This window comes from Cheilinus undulatus, linkage group 21 (assembly GCF_018320785.1).
Source record: "Cheilinus undulatus linkage group 21, ASM1832078v1, whole genome shotgun sequence".
Lineage (NCBI taxonomy): Eukaryota > Metazoa > Chordata > Actinopteri > Labriformes > Labridae > Cheilinus > Cheilinus undulatus.
The window spans coordinates 23,642,187-23,661,914 of NC_054885.1; the positions used below are offsets into that span (position 1 = coordinate 23,642,187).

The 19,728-nt window shown below is 39.7% G+C and overlaps 1 protein-coding gene across 8 annotated transcripts in view; it reads left to right on the forward strand.

Moving 5' to 3' along the window:
- Positions 1–19,106, forward strand: part of caskin1 (CASK interacting protein 1) — a 144,105-nt gene extending 124,999 nt beyond the window's left edge. For 5 of the 8 annotated variants that reach the window (XM_041817028.1, XM_041817029.1, XM_041817031.1 and 2 more), the window contains 9 exons: positions 643–753; positions 4,240–4,341; positions 5,709–5,847; positions 6,307–6,450; positions 6,624–7,822; positions 8,336–8,641; positions 8,899–9,517; positions 12,155–12,662; positions 15,926–19,106. In XM_041817028.1, coding sequence (XP_041672962.1) covers positions 643–753; positions 4,240–4,341; positions 5,709–5,847; positions 6,307–6,450; positions 6,624–7,822; positions 8,336–8,641; positions 8,899–9,517; positions 12,155–12,662; positions 15,926–16,022 — 3,225 coding nt within the window. In that variant the 3' untranslated portion in view covers positions 16,023–19,106. The remainder of the gene's footprint in view (positions 1–642; positions 754–4,239; positions 4,342–5,708; positions 5,848–6,306; positions 6,451–6,623; positions 7,823–8,335; positions 8,642–8,898; positions 9,518–12,154; positions 12,663–15,925) is intronic. The other 3 variants (XM_041817032.1, XM_041817033.1, XM_041817030.1) reach the window with 2 other exon arrangements.
- Positions 19,107–19,728: the final 622 nt, after the last annotated feature.

The following is a 19,728-nucleotide window of genomic DNA, read 5'->3' on the forward strand; positions in this document are numbered from 1 at the left end:
ATTTCGACTGCATGCATTTCAAATGTAGAGCCTAAAGGAGCCTTCAGGGTTTTTTGTTGGTCTTTTCTGATGGGGCTCAATATCTTGGACCAAAATCTACAAATGTAAGAAAAGGAGAATTACTTTTGTGAGAGTATTTGAGGAGAGATTTACTGTGAAAGTGTGTATGTGTGTGTTTAAAACTCTTCATGAGATTATTAACAGTTGTCTCAACATTAATAAAGTGATTGTTGCTGTTACTTCTTATAGAGTAAAGAAATAAGTTACACTTTATCCTTACCTTTAAGCTGTAAAGTTTCAAACAAAAAGTAGACTAATATTTCTAAACTTCATCTGTGGCTGTAGCATCAAAAATACTTCAGACAGGGCCTTTCTTCTTCCTTACTTTAGCCTGGTTTTCCATTCAGGGCCAAGCAGGGTCAATGAGGACAGAATTTGATAGACGCCAGCTGGGTTTGTTTAAAAAAACTGTCTTCCTGATATTGGTATGGTTTTTCTGACAAGAGAATAAGTTGAATAGATCTTACCATTTCCAGAATGTACCGTCTGTTTGGCCCTGCTTGGCCCTGCTGAGAAAAATTGGCTGTTAAAGAAGCAGACATGGAGCCAGTGACAGCATGCCCCCTGTCTTCTCTCCCGTAGAGCTCAGAGGCCGTTGTCCAATGGCTGAGCGACTTTCAGCTGCAGGTCTACGCTCCAAACTTCCTGGGTGCTGGGTATGACTTGCCCACCATTAGCCGAATGACCCCTGAGGTAAGGCTACTGAACCCCACTACCCAGCTACCCTTTACCCCAGAGAGGTCACAGACATCTCCAAGGACCACTGTGGAAACAAGTCTGCACGACTTTGATTTTTTTTCAACTTCATGTTTGCAACATGCATGTGTAAAAATTTTCAATGAGCACATGGAACCAATAAAGTGATGTCAGCTGTGCTTTTCTTCCCCTGTCTTATCCTTGCCTGGTTGAACCTCTCCCCCCTGTTAAAAATATTTACCTGGGTCTGAATACTGAACATAGCAAGTTGCAAAAATGCTGCAAGATATTTTTTTAGAGAATGAACAAAAAAATAATACTTTATTTATTGCTCAATTTTGCATCTAGCTCCTTCAAGACAGTAAAGAACTGTAATTTTTCAACAGTCATGAGTGTACCACATAATAAAATCAGATGATTCTGTTTTGCAGAAAATCCATAAGTACCCTTCAAAATAAAAGATGTTAGTAAACTGTCATTATGCAAGTGTATAATATCTGCCAAGAAAGAAACACTAAGAGCAGAGACTGTAGTTTCTGAACAAAGTTTATCTTGTGGAATATTAAGGTATTTTTAAGATACTGTGTACTTAATGGGATCTTGATAAGACCAAAAAAATAGCACCTCAACTTTGGCTAATACAGATGACGATGAAGTTTTTACCCCACCATAAAAATTTCAGTTTTTCCCAAGTATTTCCCAAGAGCTGTTAAATGATTTTTGGGTGCTTCCATTGTTTAAATTTCACATAGAAACTAAACTTTTTCACAAAAAACAAAAACTACCAGGGTATAAATTTTTAGCCCCTCTGATTCTAATAGTCAGTTGTGTCTCCTTTTTGCTGGAAAACAGCCTACAGTTGTTTGTTGTTGTTTTCAACAAGTCTCAGACATGTCTCCTGAGGAATCCCAGCCCATTCTTCTTTGGCAAATCTCTCAAGCTCCTCCTGATTTGACGTCCTCTGGCATGGACCTTTGTCTTCAGTTCACACCACAGATTTTCAGTTTGATTCAAGTCAGGGCTTTGTGCAGGCCAGTCAGTAACGTTCACTTTGGTCTTCTAGAAAAAGTTTTTCACTAGGAGCCTTGTATTGTTTGGGCATCGTCAAGTTGAAAGACAAAGCGACGACCCAGACCAAGTTCTGCTACTGACTTGAGGTTTTCTTTCAAAGTCGTCATGATATCCTCCTTCTTCATGATTCCTTCCACCAGTGTGTTTCACTGTGAGGACTGTGTTCCTTGCATTATACACCTCTCCCATCTTTCTCCAAACATCTGACCAAAGGACATGCTTCCAGTATAAATAATCTTTTTCCAGGTTGTCTTTAGCATACTTCAGCTTCTCTTGAACATGTTTTATGTGCAGAAGTGGAGTTTTTCTTGGTCTGCAACTTTTCAGATGAGACGACAATTCCTGACTTGGCTAAGTCCATCACTAGTGTCTTGGCAGCTGTTCTGGTGTCTTATGACACATCTCTCACTAGTTTTCTTTCCAGTCTTTGAACTCTTTCTCTTCCTGTCTCTGCCAGAATTGTTCTATACTGTGTGACTCTCATTAAATTTCTTGATGATACTTCTCAGTCAAGTTCTTGACACTTGGAAATGCTGTGGCAACTTTGTACATCCTTCCCCCACTTCGTGAGCATCAACATTTTTTTTCTCAAGTCTAAACTGATTTCTTTTTTGCCATGATGCTTTCTCGAGGGACATCTCAAACCATCGCTGACGTTTTGGGATTGGAAATTGGAAGATAACCCTCAGTTTTATCTTGATTTTACAAATTTTGAGCATTAAAAAGTTAAAAGCACATCACTGCACAACAGTGGTTTGTGCTATGGCTCAACAAAAAGGTTATTTATAAAGGAGGCTAATATTTTATCACTGATAGTTTTTGTTTTTTGTAAAAAAAAAAAAAAATGTGTGCAAAGTAAAATAACGTATGCTTCCAACACAGCTTGGAAAAGCTGTGTTAAAAATCCCTTGATCTGTTTAACAGAACTTGGTGAATGCTTTAACAACTAACAAGAGAGATAAAGTTTCCTTGTTTAAGTGGTTTAGTGTAACTTTCTGCCCTCACTTGTCTAAAAGTGCTTAATGAGCTTTAAATAACAAGTTACACAGGCAATCTTAAACTACAATTAATTGCACTCAAGGACACATAGATATATCTCTTCAGCTTTATCAGTCTGTCTGCTTTTATTTAGCCTTTTCTTTTTGATTAAAGTTCTGATTCAATGGCTGGAGTCCTCTTTGAACTTCATATTTAGAGGAGCAGATCAAACTATTTAACAGAACAGCATAACATGTGAAAAGAACAAATTAAGATAAAAAAACAGAATTAAAGTAGCTTTATCCTGGACTTCCACTTAGCCTTGCAGTTAGGTTGTACAGGCTGTAGTCCTCGCAACATGCAACTCAGATTTGACTCTGATCCTCTGTTCCTTTCCAGCATGTCATTCCCCACTCTTTCCCCCTGATCTCCTACTCTATCCACTGTCCTGTCACTCAAATAAAGGCACAGAATGCCCAAATATAAATCTTTAACAATGGATGAATAAATAAATGTCTCATTACCCTCTCATCACCTTCGACACTGCTGCTGCTGCCTGCCCTGAGAAACAACACTGATGTTCTCCAACACGACCACCTACGTACAAATGATTTACAGCACATGTGAATTGTTTGTATGTTTTTTATATATGTGCGTGTATCTTCTAGTAACATGCATGCTGATTGGGTAAGAACTGAGCTGGCTTAAAGGGTTTTGTTATCAGAGAAGTGAAATCCTGGCCTCTTTGTGTCGCTTTTGCATATGATTTTTGACTTACACAAGGAATGTGTTTGTGCGTGTTATTGTGAGACAAGTGTTAGAATTGTTCCTGTCTGTATCAAAGTGTGTACTTGTCATACAAAATTAGCACTGAAATACAAAGAAAGAAAAAAGATCAGACAATTACCGAATGATTCAAGGAACTGTTTACTGATTAGAAATCTAAATAAATCTGGCCCAGTCATTTTTATTTCCCTTAATTTGTTATGAAGAAAAAGCTTTTTTGGCGATTCTAAGTATGAAGAGTTGGATTTTAAATCTACAAAAAACCAAGCTAAATCTTACTGATACTTTCTTTCACTGCAGACATTTGCTTTTGCTTTCCTTGCTTTTGTGTATTATTTTAGAACATTTCCATTCCTGCTCTATCCTCCTCAGCTGGCAGAAGCTTCCATCAGATGTCACGCTGTCACTTGTTTCTTTGTGTTGCAAGTTTTTCTCTATGCGTGACTGTGTGTGTTTGTGCCTGCATGAGTATGCCGTTGTGTGTGTACTGGGTGTGTGTGTGTTTGAGAAGAGAGAGAGAGACAGAAAGAGGTTCAGTGGAGTCCTGGGATGCCTTTAATTTACATTCTGATCCTGGGTGTGTCACTGCTGTTATCTTAATTTCATGTGTATGTGTGTGTTTGTGTGTGTGTGTGTGTGTGTGTGTAGGATCTGACAGCTATTGGAATAACTAAACCAGGTCACAGAAAGAAGATGACATCAGAGATTAACAAGCTCAGTGTCAATGAGTGGCTACCTGAGCAGAAACCTGTGAGTAAAACACAAACACACCAACACTATGGTCTAGATCACTGGTTTCCAACCTGGGGTGTGGGACTGGCGGGAGGGATAAGGCTTTGTCTGCTCTGAAGTTTTCACAATTAATTATGCACAAATGAAATGATGATAGAACACTTATTAAAGCATACCACTATTAGTGTACACTTCACAGTATACTTTTTTATACAAAGGTCATTTGGTAAGGAAAGCTTCACCTACCTATTTTCTCCGGATTTTATCAATAAAACAATAAAAACTGATGCTGATTTTTGAAAGAAATGTCTCTTTCAGTGGGGGTGCTTAACTTTTTTAAGCTTTGAGGAAGGGGGTGAGGCAGGGTTGAGTTTGGGAACCAGTTGTTAAACCTAATACCATACCGACAAGAGATTTTAATCTGATCCAAACAGTGGATAGAAAAGTTTGTAGACTAACAACTTGGCAGATGGCAATGAGAGATCTTCAATAATGCAGTTTGACGTAAATAGACCTTATAACTTGGATTTGTGTCGTTTTAAGTATAAAAATGTAAAGCCTCCTTTCTTAAACAACCATTTGTATGAGGAATATTTATTCTTAATTTGGATTGATTTCGTATTGACATGTGTGCGTTCAGAAAGTATTCAGACCGCCTTCACTATTTTCAGCTTTGTTATGTTGCAGACTGATGCTACAGTTGAAACATTTTATTTTTATTCTCATTAATCTACACTCAATACCCCATCATGACAAAGTGACAACAGAATTTTAGAATTTGTTAAATTTTTTATGCCAATATCACATTGGCACAAGTTTTCAGACCCTTTGCAACAACACTTGAAATTTAGCTCAGGTTCCTCCAATTTTTCTTGATCTTTGCTGAGATTGCTCTGCACCTTGGTTGGAGTCCAAATGTGGTAAATTACATTGATTGGACATGATTTTGAAAGGTACAGACCTCTCTATAGAAGGCCTTACAGCTAAAAATGCCTATCAGTGCAAAACCCGAGCCATGAGGTCAAAATAACAGGCTGTAGAGCTCAGAGACAGGATTGTTGCAATGCACAGATCTGGAGAAGGCATGATGGGGTACTGAGTGTAGATTAATGAGAATAAAAATGTTTTTTTATTTTTTGTTTGTTTGTTTTTTTGTCAACTGAAGCATCAGGCTGCAACATAATAAAACTGAAAAAAAACAAACAAAAAGGGTCTGAATACTTTCTGAATGCAGTGTATATTGAAACATATATGCCTCTACCTATAAATCAGCCCATATTGTCCCAATGATAGGCTCTTGTGTAGATGCTAGACCTGTTTTTATTGACAAGCTGTAAGTCAGTGTTGGCTAGTGTGGTAAGAAGTCATCTTTGTGATGTTCCTAGGCTAATCTCGAGGAGTGGCTAACTGCTATTGGTCTAAGTCAGTACCACCAGGTGTTAGTGCAGAACGGCTACGAGAATATTGAATTCATCACTGACATCACCTGGGAGGACCTGCAGGAAATAGGAATCACCAAACTAGGTAAGACCCACAGCTATGCTTTACGAACTTCAGCACAGTGTTACGTTCACTATGATAGCTACATTACCCTCATTAAAAACTGCAGTTTATTAATGTCAGTGATCATCACAAGAAATATTCACTATGGACTGATATAAGAACTGTGTAGTTTATTTAGCTACTCTTTAGTCACTGAGCCAAGGTTAAGACTTAGAAATCTGTGGCAAGGAGTGAAATGTGCTAAGTATAAAGGATAATAGTTGTTTTTATTAGTATTTTTTTTACCTTTTTGGAAAACATATTTCATACTGTTTAGAAACTTGATGCTTTATATTAAGTTGAGAGATGATCTACTTTTGCTGATAATGATAATGTAAAAAAATTTAATGTTTTTTATTTTTATAAAAGATACATATGTAAAGTATTTGGGTCTTTTGTAAATAAAACAAGACCTGTGATACCAATCTTTTAATGTTTCAGGCCACCAGAAGAAGCTGATGTTAGCAGTTAAACGACTGGCTGAAATGCAGCGCACTTCTGATGGGCGGGGCTCCCTTCGAAAGAAGCCTCCGCCAATCACACAGCAGCAGGAAGTCATGTCAATGGATGGCCCTCCTCCAGATGGTATGCTGAGGAATGCTTATGATATACTTTGTTAGGTTTAACCTTTAACTGCTAGTAGTGTGCATGCTTTATCTGATGAGATGTTCCTAAGAGAAAAAATAATTTCACCAAATAGATATTTTATATCAGAAATTATTTTCATTTTAATTATATATTTTCTTTCTTTTTTTCAGAGGTCATGTCTCCAAAGATGGGCACCTTCCAAGATAGCGAATTAAGCAAAGAACTACAGACTGCCATGACCCAACCGGGACAAGAGGTCTGCAAAGCACAGCGATCTCGCACCCTCAGTAAAGACCATGATGAGGTGATAACAGGAGGGACAGGTGGAGGAGGGGGCGGTGCTGGGCCACCTAAGAAGGAGGCACGGACTATGAGGCAGCAGAGCAGCCAAGGCAGCACCTCTTCTCACAGAGGCAGTGTGTCCTCGCAGGGCAAACACCGTCACTCCCACTCCCAGCCTGCACCTCCCTACACACCCCCCCATACTCCAACAAAGACTAGAACCTCCTCTTCCTCCTCCAGCTCCTCCGTCCAGAGCACAGCTTCCCCACAAGCCAAACACAAGCCGTCCACCCAGTACATCCAAGGGGAGAGACCTCAGTCACCACGCTCTCACCCACCTCAATCTCCGACTCACCGTGGAGCTCCATGTCCCCAGCCTCAGCCCCAGCAACCACAGCAGCCGCAAGTTCAACAGGCACCTCCTCAGCACCATCCACACGCACAGGTCATGGAGGTGGGTGAGACCCAACAATCCCAGGTTCCACTTCTCTGCCTCCCACCAGAGGCTGAGCTAGTTGAAGGGGAAGGAGCCGAGCCTTCAGCACTGCAGAAAAAACGAGCTCACAGCCTCAACCGATACGCTGTCTCAGATGGCGAGTGTGATGAGAAGGCAGGTGGAGGTGGAGAAGGAGGAACAGAGGTGGTAGGAGTTCAGGCCCCTGCGGTGGTCAGAGGGGAAGGAGTTAAATATGCAACAGTGACCCATCGTGTCAGCCGCAGCCACTCTGTCCGCAACCAGGACACCAAAACGGTCGGCCGCAACCACACGCAGTCCTTTGCTCTGCGGCAGAAGAAAAAAGGCCCACCACCACCTCCTCCCAAACGCTCTAGCTCTGCCATTTCCAGCTCCAACTCCAACCTGACTGATGCCAGTGCACAGCAGAACACTCACACCACCACAGGAGGGATGCTGGACGTGCCTTACAACAACCAGCAGCGGAGGGCCAGTGACCTGGGAGTGTCTGTGGAGACTGGGCTTGTGGAGACAAGCAGTGTAGGTAGTGTAAGGAGCATCGCCGCCATGTTGGAGATGTCTTCTATTGGGGGAGGAGCCAAAGGAATGGCATTGCAAAAGAATTTCCTGCAGGTAAAAAATCAATTTATACTCAAGTATTTCAGTGTTCATTTTGGCAACTATTTTGAATTTAGTCTTTAGGTTAACATGCCTTTTGGTTTTAGTCACATTTTAGTCAATGTACTATAAATACTTAAAATAATATTTAATATGTACTTAGGAAAAAACTGACATGCTCTTTATTCAGTCTTTGCTTGTGTTTTTGTTAATTATATACACAGTGGAGAAGTATCCTGGATTATAAACATCCAATGATCCAGCTCTAATATTTAAGTCTTTATTTTAGTTTCCTTAAATAAAACTAGACACATTTTTGTCAAAGTTTTTATCACCCAAGATCTATTTTAAGCCAGTCTAGTAGTCAACAAAGTTGACTAACATATTTATACATAGTTTAGTTAACAAAATTAACACTGTAGTATACGTATGAAAAATGTATGATTACAGTACGTTTTCTCTCTACAATTACAGTTATACATAAAGCTAAAGCATGATTAAGCAATTATATAACTGTGCTTTTACCAGGTGGGAAAAACACGTGATGCCATTGGTCTAGACGGTGAAGTGGTGAACCGCCGAAGGACCATCAGTGGTCCTGTCAGTGAGCTTGTTGCAGCTGCCAGACGTGACCAGCCAACTCCAACTGCTTTACCCTCTCCCCAACCCCAGCCTGAGCAATCCCCTGTCCTAGTAAATTCCTCCTCACCAAACCCTCTGTCCTCACCACACCCCAGCTCTGGTGGAAGTGGCAGTTCATCAGAGAACCTCCCGTTTGCAGATGAGGGAAATTTGACAATCCGCCGTCAGGGTCGAGGAGAAGGAGAAGGACAGGTAGCTATCTATATATATGTTTGTCTATCTATCTATCTATCTATCTATCTATCTATCTATCTATCTATCTATCTATCTATCTATCTGCATTATTTATGAATGTAATTTTACGTGCTAAAATCAAATGTGCTTTTTTGTATTGTAAATCCATAGCTTCTATATTCTCTGAGCTTTATATGTGCTATTCATTTATCTCTGTTGTTTGAATGTTTGTGCAAAAATCCCCTCTTGTCATGAATGTATGAATTTTCCGTTAGTGTGTATTTTGTGTATGTCTGCAGGGCGACGGCGAGGGTCCTCAGGGAGATGGAGGTTACCCGCAGGAAGAAGTTTCCAGGACCGAGTCCACAGCAACCTTAAAGAGACGACCACGCAGCTCAACACCCCATCCCAACGGGTCTGACTTCACCCTCCAGGAGTCATCAACTGTCAAACGACGGCCCAAGAGCCGGGACAAGGAGCCTGAAGGCTACACCGATGTGTCTGCTCATAATGGAGAGCCTGTGAGCACTGGGCAGCCGAACACCACACAGCCAGTGTCCTACCAGAATGAAACAGGCACGGTGAAACGCCGCCCAGTGTCTGATGCTGGAGTGACGGAGCAGCCTCAGCCTCAACCTCAACCTCAACCCCAACCTCAACCTCAACCCCAACATGAACCTCAACCACAAGTGACTGCTGGTCTTCACAGGAACAGTGCAGATCAAGGAGCTCCAGTGGGCAATGAAGGTGCCCCAGTGAGAAAACCAAAGCCTCCAGTGTCCCCAAAGCCTATCATGGCACAAATCAAGAGACAGGGAGGCCCACAGACCCCTCCTCAGCCTGTATCAAACAAGAGAGTCCCCCTTCCTGGACCTGGGACGCCTGGAAGCCCAGGTATGGACATGTATGACTGTTTAAATGTGTGTCTGTGTGTGTCAGGGGACAGTGAGGATCATGGAAATATACCAAAAATCCTATTATCAAAGAGGATAAGGTGCAATTACTTGTGCAAATTTTTGGTAATAAAAACAAAAAGTGGCCTCTAAATTCTTGCACCAGAAGGGCTCAGCTAAAGTTGGGTTAAATTCTGTTTGACAAAAAATCTCTTTTGCTGCTGGGGTGGAGGTGGGTTGCAGCATCAACACTGAAACCACAGGCTTACTGTGTAAGTGAGGAAGACAGCTTTAAAATATGACAGTTGCATGATGATTAGTCAAACAAGGCAGTGGAAGGATCTGATGAGTTTACTACTTAAGAGAGTGAACGCCCATAGTCAGCTGTTCACCAGAGTGGGAAGAGAGAAAGGATGGATAAAGAAAGAGATATGAACGAGTGGTGACTAATTAATAAATAAGAAACATTCTTTCTGCCTGTACTTCCACTGGGCTCCATAACTAGGACTGATAATAACAATTTTAACATTGAGAGAGTCGTAGGTTATGGCAGCAGGAGTTCTGTATCAACTTTTACTTAACTCTGTGGAAGATTGCATATCAATAACATGCATTCATGTGACACAAATGCTTACAGAGAGCAGAGGAGACAGGAGCTTGATTATTAAGTCCCTCACAGACAAAGCCAACCGAAGCATATAGGCCAAAGTACATTTAAGTCATTCATAACTATAAACTTGATCAAACAGGAAAGTTTAGGCGAGGTCGTTAAACTGACAAGGCTGTCTGCCTCTGGGATTCCAATTTGGGGCCTGCTGCTCATGCTACTCTTGGAGACCTTATGCACAATAATCAGGACTTCCTTTTTCCAAGCACAATGTTATTTGCTTGATATTGGTGCAGAGCAATAAAGGGGTTACAGGGCCTGACTAGTAAGGGTCTCATAGGTTGGGGGAAGGTTTTTTAAAAACCCCAAAATGACTCATATTTTGTCTGCTCGGTCTCTGAACTTTATAGCTCTGGTGTGGAGCAAATAATTTTCATTGTTTACATTACCATGTAAAGTAAAAATATATCTGTATTTAGGTTGTTGGGTGACAGGTCAATGTGTTGTGATCTACCAGGCCAAATTTCATAGGAAAAAAAAATCAAGTTTATCAAATTAAGCTTCAAAATCATGAAAAATGAAGCAGTACTAGTACTAGTCGTAAATCTGCTCCAGGATGGTTCAGGCGTGTTGGTTGAATGAGCCGTAGACACTCATGAGAAATACAATCCTCTTTAAAAAGATGCCTCAACCTGGCTAGATGAATCATCTCTACTGGATCTGTCGGCTGTCTCTGTCAGCTACCAGAGAAACAATCACTTTTATGTCATGACAGACGGACAGTTTAGAGCTAAAAAGTCTCAGTTTTATTTTCTCATCCTATATTTAACTCTTCAGGTTGTCCTTATATCTCACTTTTTAAACTATGTGAAGTTAAGTCTCTGTCTTTCCCATTTGAGACGTCTTTGTTGTTAAGTTGCTGCTAAAAACAGTACATTTCCTGAAGTTGCTCTCCAAAATAAAACTCCTCAATGATGCGCAGCATTGGAGGCTTTTATTGTGACAGACATGGCAGGATTAGACCTGTCTATCAATGGATTATTTACTAAAATTTAGCATCATGAAGTATTAAACTGCTGAACTGCTTGTAGAGAGACAGCCCCAGTCTGCCTTTTTAAAAAGAATCGATTTAAACACAACTTCATCAGATAAGATCTTTGTTCTTACTGCATCTTGTTCAAATGAAAAATAGACAAACACTGATGTGAGTAGCCTGCCCCTTGACCTTACGGTGACATTATGAGTAGAGTGTAGCTAACTGGCTCTGTGCTAGAGAAGAGACAAAGTCCATGTCCTGGCTCAAATCTCTCTGTTATGATGCTTTAAATGATCCAAAGGCAATCAAAGTTGAAGAGATTTGTTGGATGTGGTAAATTTACCTCACAATGACCAAAAACAGAATTTAACTGGCTGTTAACTTTCAGTGAAGTCAGGGACAGCTACCAACAGACTGTACTGAGATGAACTTCTCCTGATTTTATATTGCTGAAGCATTAGAGGGGTGGGGTTATTCCCCATTGTGGGTCAGTGACGTCACCATTCCATATATTTGCCCTGCCCAAATTAAACCCAGCCAGGAGAGGGGTAAAAAACCTTCAAAGAATCAAATCCAAAATTCAGTCACACATGGAGCTCAGGGTTTTCACATGTTTACAGCCACAGTATTCCAACATATCTAAATCTTGGATTTAACTTTACAGGTTCATTAAGTGTGAATTTGAGCATTCGAGCTGACTGAAATCCTTGATCACTGAAATTTCTAAATCAATAATTATTTGAGTTCAAAAGCAAAATGTTGAACTAGAACAATTGTATCATGATGTGTTTGGCCTTACACAGCCATAGTAAGCAACTACATTGGGGTGATGAAGTAACACTAACTTTTATAGGGCTGGGAAAAGCTGCTACAGATATTGTGTTACCATACTAAAAGCACACTGACTAGTGTCACTTTATCGCATATAATAACAGTTTAAAAAAACTGTTGATGATCCAGCTTTAATTTCTTATTTTCCTTTTCTATTTCTACAGGAGAAGGAAAGAAGATTCCTCCACCTGTCTCACCCAAACCTGCGCCCCCACCTATGGCACCCAAACCCGCCAAGCTAATACACTCAATGACGAGCCCTCCTTCCCCAACACCGGCTCCAGCTCCTGCCCCTATGAAGCACTCTGTTGTGGCCAGACAGACCAGCTCCCCCCCTTGTTTCCCGCCTTCCAACATCCCAAGTCTGCCAAACGCCAAACCATTGAGCCCGTCTCCCCAGAGTCCACATACCCCGCAGACTCCAACTACACCACAGACACCACAGACTCCTGCTACTCCCAGCCCGACCCCACCACCTGTCAAGCCTCCCCGCTCTTCCATTGGGGGTGTGTCAGTGGACAGTGGAATGACGGGGAATGCGGTCACACAGCCAGCCCCTGCAACAACGGACTTCAGTGTGGATTCTTTGGTGCATCAGAAACTGGAGGAGACAAGCGCGTCACTGGCTGCAGCTCTGCAGGCTGTGGAGGATAAGATTCTACGGCAGGAGGAGTAAGAAAAATACACACACACATATTTACAATTTCACATACCTTCATTCTAATGCAAATACTCAAACATACACCGAGGCTTAATTGGTATTAAGGTCCGCTGTGGGGTTGAATGCTATCTCCAGCATGCTTCTCATATTAGCAATCCTTAAAAAGACTCAGGATATGTTTACTATGATCCTTTGAAAACTGCTTGCCTGGGTAAATTTGTTGAATAGCACTAGAGTTCAGCTCAGGCTAATGGTTTTGGCATTTTGTGTAAACATAATAATGCATCAGGTGGAGACCATAGACTGTAGAAAGAATTGGACAAACCCTGAGTGATATCAGCCATCTGCTTACTATAAGCGGACTCAAACTGCTTTTGAAGCCAATCCACGGTGGGCTCCATATTGAAATTGCGGTCTCAACTTTGGATCAGCCATGTCAGTGCTATCCTTCATTACTCTCAATTCAGTAGTTTTATAAGACAGTAAACTCACTCATTTAGCAACCTCTAAGATCTCTCTAATTCTCTTTGGAAACAATGAGCTATTATTGCAAGTGTCTAATTAACATAAAGGAGCATGTACTATTTTGTATTTTTCTAAACTTGAAATGTTTTTCTTCATCGCTTTTTTCCCCGATTTCACCATAGTAACCATTGATTCAGCATACTGTACATACTTTGCATTTGAAAGTAAGACACCACCTAGCATGTAATGCTGCATTTGTCCAGATGCTCTAATATAGTCAGTATAAATCTGTGGATGTTTTACCCTTTTATTGGTTTTATAAACCAGATATGGTCAATATAATTATGTTTTTTTGACAAACAAAAAATACCAAAAGACCTGTTTAATGTTAAAATAATGTGAATTAAATGGAAACAGGTACTTTGAAATAAGTGACTGCATAAATATTCTCCTGCTTCAGGTCAGTATTTAGTAGATGCATCTTTAACTGCAAACATAGCACTGAGTCTGTGTGGGTAGTTCTCAATCAGGCCTGCACATCTGCATTTTTACCTCAATCTTCTTGGCAAAATTGATCAAGTTCTGTCAGGTTACATGGGGATCAAGGGGTGAACAGGCTTTTCAAGTCTAGCCACAAATTCTTTATTGGAATAAGGTCTGTGCTTTTGCCACTGCAGAACATTCACTTTGTTGTCTTTAAACCATTTCTGTGTAGCTTTTGCTGTTTGCTTCAGATCATGTCTTGCTAGGAAATAAATCATCTACAAAGTTGTAGTCCTCTTGAAGACTAAATAAGATTGTCTTCCAGAGGTTTCCTATATTTTGCTGCATTCGTTTTACCTTCTAACTTTCCAAGCCTTCCAGGGCCGGCTGCTCAGAAGCATCCCCACAGCATGCTGCCACCACTGTGCTCCACAGTGGGGATGGTGTGTTTTTGGTAATGTGCAGTGTTTGGTGTCCACCAGCATCTTGTCTGATGGCCAAAAAGCATCATTTTGGTCTCACCAGACCAAATAACTTTCTTCCATTTGACTATGGAGTCTCCTACATGTCTTTTGGCAAACTAGTTAAGATTTGATGAGTTTTCTTCAACAGTGGCTTTCTCTTTGCCACTCTCCCTTAAAGCTTTGACTGCTGAAGAACCTAGGAAGCATTTGTATGCAGAGCAAGGTTATAATAGTTTTGGATTTTTCATTAATTTTTTTTTTTTTCATTTTCACTTTTTGTATTCAATTTCAGTTTAGTTTTTAATCAGTTTTTACTGCTGGTTTGTTAGTAAAGTTTAGTTTATATTTTGCAAAAATGCTTCATTTCAGGGTAGTTGTTATTAGTTTAAGTGTCAATTGTAGTGTTTAGTTAGTTTTTTCAGATAGATGTCAGAGCTGAGTGAACATCATACATTTTTAAAACATATTCAAACAGGCTACTCTTCACTTATCATTTATTTATTTAAAGATGATGTTTAAATACAACTCCAGACATAAAACTACCCCTGTGTGAAGTCTTAACCAGTCAAATCAGGGAATTTTACACTCCCCAGGCTTAGGTGGAGGTGCCAGTCTGTATGGTAGTGTCAGACTAAAACTAAGGATATTTTGTCTCTATTTTTATTTTATTTTAATTAGTTTTGTTAACACACTATACACTTTTTGTTAGTTTTTGTTTTTTTGTAAAGCTTAGTTTTTATTTAGTTTCAGTTAACTAAAATGATTTTCACATTTTAGTTTTAGGTATTTAGTTTTTGTTAACTATAATAATTTGGAGGCAGAGTCAATCCCATCTCAGCTGCTGAAGGTTGTAACTCCTTCAGAGTAGTCATAGGTGTCTTGTTGAACTCTCACTTGTTTCCTTCTTGTATGGTCACTCAGTTTGTTAAGACGCAGATTTACATGTGTACCATATTCCTTCCATTTCTTTCTTCAAGTTGCTCGAAGTGTTCTTTTGTCTTCATGGTGTAATGGTAGCCAGGAATACTGATTAACCAGTGACTGGACCTTCCAGACACAGGTGTCTTCATACTACAACCACACACATTCACTGCACTCAGGTAATCCCCATTTCACTAATTGTAAGACTACTAGCAACAATAGGCTAGACCTCGGTTGAATTACTTTATAGAAATCGGTTTTCACAATGAGATTATATTTTTTTCTTAAATATCAAAAATGCAAAATTATATTGTCCATGATTGATTTAAAAGGGTAAAACATCCAAGGGGGTGAAAACTTTATAAAAACCACTGTAAGTGAGTCATAGGCTCACTAACCATTGCCTGTCACTTGTTTTGGAATTAAATAATGAAGCATCCAACTATTCTAGAAAATGTACAAGATTTTTAAAATTTTAAGCTGCCTATACTACACCGAAACTTGGATAAACTCCAAATAGTCAGACACCTTATCTAAAAAACAAAATAGCTAGCTTAATAATTGGATCAAGGAAGCCTATTATTTACCATTAAAGCTAATATAGAGAAATCTGAAGTATAAATAAGTACAAGCAATTGTTTTCATCATCTGGCAACATTATTTTAAGAAGAGCAAAGAAGAAAATGACAGAGTAAGAAAAACATTCAACATGAAAAATGTACTCGCTACTATGGTAATCAAAAAGTTGGCTGGCAAAATAAGAATGAACTGCATCCCCACCTAAAAGTTTTCAGCCTCTCCCTAATGCATCGAACTCTTGTTAATCCTGGGCCTTGTGACTTATAAAAACTGATGAGTCCCAACTGAGCATACTGTATGAAGTATTTCCAATCAGCTGGTATAATGTTTTGCTTCTTCTTCCTGTTTCTGTGTTTGCGTAGCTCTGTGGCTGAGCAAAAGACCACGGTTAGCATCCTCGACGACATCGGCAGCATGTTCGATGACCTGGCTGACCAGCTGGACGCCATGTTGGAGTAACCATGGGAACCAGTCAGCCTGTCTCCATGGCAACTCTGCATTAGCAGTGACTCAGATGGCACAATAAAGCAACATGCCTCTCCATCTTTCCCTCTATCTCTTCACTCTCTTCATTCCTCTCTCTCTCTGTCGTACGCGTCCTCCTGGTGTCCATTCGTTGCTGCTTTTGAAACCTCTTTCCTCCTTCTCTTGCTCGAATCTATTGCCGCTCATTATGGAAATGGTGATGGAGAGGTGCTACAGGCCTGGACTGACATGACTCGGAGAGACTGCAAGAATGAAGACTGAATAATGAGAGAGAGACACTTGGAGAGAGAGGGTAAAAAAGCACCAAAATGACTGAAGTGCAGAGAAAATTTTAAAAAATAATCATAAGATGGAGAGATGAAGATATTGAACAAATATGGAGGAGACTGCAATCAAAACGTGGGTCTTTTTAGAATTCCACATACACTCCTGAAGCTATTGTGACGAACAATTAATCTTAACTAATACTGATTGAAAAACCAACTGTGTAATGAACCATAGTATGGTATGTGTACATTCTAAGCATGGAGAGTTTATATCTACTGAAAAGTCCTGCATTAGCACAGTAATATATACTATACCGATAAATATGAATCTCTAGCTCTTTGGTTTGATGTCCTGGTTCTGTGTGGAATGGTGACCTCTGGTGTTGTGACGATGTAAATGAATTGGTGGAAAGATTTTTATCTGTGACCAAAACGAGACTATTTAGCTCCTGGTGTGTGTGTGTTTGTGTGAGAGAGAGACGGATGTTTGTATTTGAGCTTGTGGAGTGTTGGAATTTCAGGATCATACTTGGTTTCCTGCCCTGGCTGCTTCCATTCAGTCTGCTGCATTTACATTATAACCTTTATCAAACACACAGACATTCACACACACACGCTGAGGAGAAGCACAATGACCCATGCAGCCAGCTTGCACACGCATTGGAACCTGCATGGTATCAATTCAATGAGAGAGGAGAAGGGAGGGAGAAAAGTGAAATAAGGCTACAGCAGGTCGTCTGAAAGCAGATGTTAGGTTTCAGAAAGTTTTGAAGAATGATATCAGGATGGAGAGGCAGGGTCACTTGAAAGCAATGGAAGGAAGAGGTAATGGAAGTTTCCAGGTTTTTTAGGATAAGGTGCTTGGAAAAATTGCCACCAGTAACAAAATCCAGGTTTCCCGAACACATTAGAAAAATTTGGTTTGCTTTTGATTGAGAATTTTCAGAGATCCTTTGACTCACTATCTTGTTATTTTTGGATTTCTTTCCAAACACTATTAAGTCGTGTTGTAGTTAAGACCACAGTATCCAAGGCAAGGCCAAGACTTTTGGGGTTAAGGACCGAGTAGAGACTGAGACAAGACCAAGGCCATAAAAATAAATTTTAAAAATTGATCACAAGGTGGAACACAAAAAGACCACAGCAGAAATCTCAAACCTAAGCAAATTTGTTCAATTAACGAAATTCAGTAACAAAATACCCTAAAATCTGAGCTTACCACCATGAGTAAAGAGGAAGCTGTTTGTTTTTTTAGCAAGGGCTTATCTTTATTATCACGAGTGATGTTGAAAAATAGCACATCAGTGGTGGTCTTGACCAGTCTAGATGGAAAATCCAGAGTATAGCCAGTCTGAGACTGACACAAGACCAGGTAAAAATGCTCTGGATTCCAAGACAAGACCAAGGCATTCAAAACGTAGTCTCGAGACCGGTCTTGAGACCAAGGTCTTTCTTGGTTGCTACAACACTGCCGTTAAGTATTTAATTTGATTTCTAATTCATAACCATCAATCTGTTTGCTACTGGTATTTAATCTTTAATCAAAAAGTTTAATGTTATGGTGAAGAAATCTTTAAATGTACTAATTTGCCTTTAATAAGAATTCTTTTATTTATAATCTCACTACTGGTAGAATAGTAGGTAAGTTTTAGAAGCCCGTCTACCTGCCTACCTGTCTGTTACCCAGTAGTGACATCTTCCACACATCAAATCCAGCTCTCTCATGGATTTATCCTGCATCATAAGTCAGAAAGTGCACTGTCATGTGTTTGGGGATGCAGCATTGACATTTTTACAGCTGGACACTGTCAAAAACATGCTCACTGTTGCCTACCCAAGCTTTAAGATGTCTCCCACTACAAACATTTTTGACCAGAGTGGACTTTACAGTGTTGAACTAATTGGGATAAATTTTAAGAGATTTCTCTGGGGGTAAAATCTCAGTCTGTCAGTCAGCAGCCTGCCTCACAGAAGTTACAGTTGAGACACGAAATTTGACAAAAACAATTCACAACTTCTTGAACACAAGATGTAAGCGTAAGTGCATTCCTTCTTTTAAGAAAACCATTTCCTTTTAATAACAATGTGAATGAATCAGTGTCTGTTTTTTCCAGGCTATAAATTATAAAAGCACTAAAACCCTTCCTGACACCTCCATCAAAAATTGTCCTCTTTCCTTCCCTATTGCTCTCGTCCCACACTCTCCATAACACCCACCCCTTGTTGCCATGACAATCTACATCATCACCTTCACCACCTTCATTGGCATCACTATGGTAACTGCACAGTGTGTTGCCATTTAAAGCTTGTTCTTAGGATAGAGAGAAAACGTGCTTGGAGGATCTGTAAAACTGGATGGTTGGACTAAGTTCCTCCAGTTGAAAGAAATTGCAACGTGGTGCAACACCACATCCTGCATTTGCACCTCAATCCATTCAGAAATCAAGGTGTCACAGTCCCAGAGCAGCCAGCCTATTAATATAAATGAATAAGGATTCAGAGAATAGTTCTGTTATTTAAATTATGATCACATAGAGATTATATATATGAATATTTGCAAAAAAAAGAAGTGTATTTATGATGTGTGTATCCTCATGAAGACTATTTTTCAAAGTAAACAGATCTAATCTGAGTGTTAAATAAGTTTGCTTCTCAATGCTTCAGTGGTCCAAGCTGATGAATCATTGTAAGATACCATGTTGGGATATTTGCAGGAAGAGTTTCTTTTCTTTCTTTTTTGTGTACATGTGTCCAGGTGTGGCGATGTGTATAATAAAAACAATTCTTTGTTGTTCTGTTTTATTATTTTTGTATTATTTGAAATGCACTGTTTTGTTTTTTCTTTGAAACGTGCCTTGCTTTGTGATTTTGGTCAGAGTACAATACAGTAGATAGGTATGTAAAAAAATATAGGGATCTCTCTCGTTTTCTTGCTTACTTAATGTGTATGTGATCATAAAAAGCCCTCCAACATCACTAATGGGATGTCATATTTGAAGCAAAAACAACTTGACTAAACCAAGCTAAACAGACATCTTGGTATTCTGTTATTCACAATCACTGGTGCGTCACTTCTACTCAAAGTCTCAATTTGTGTTAATACCATCTGACACTCAGTGTCCAAGTAAAATGAGAAATAATGTTTTTGCATTCAGTATTTTTTTGCAGAAACAGGAAACATCTGTGTCAGCTACAACTAAATCCCAAATTTGTAAGAAGACTGAAGGATATCTGTGCAACATTTTCGGACAAATTTAGCTTTCTTGCTGAGCTGTATTTGAGGAATGTTACCACTAAACAGTGAATATGAAGCTACAGCTGATAACTAGCTTCTTCTGCTTAGCATATCAAATAATGGAATGAGGAATAGCTAGCTCATAAATTGACAGCAAAGTCCATATCCTGAGAAACAA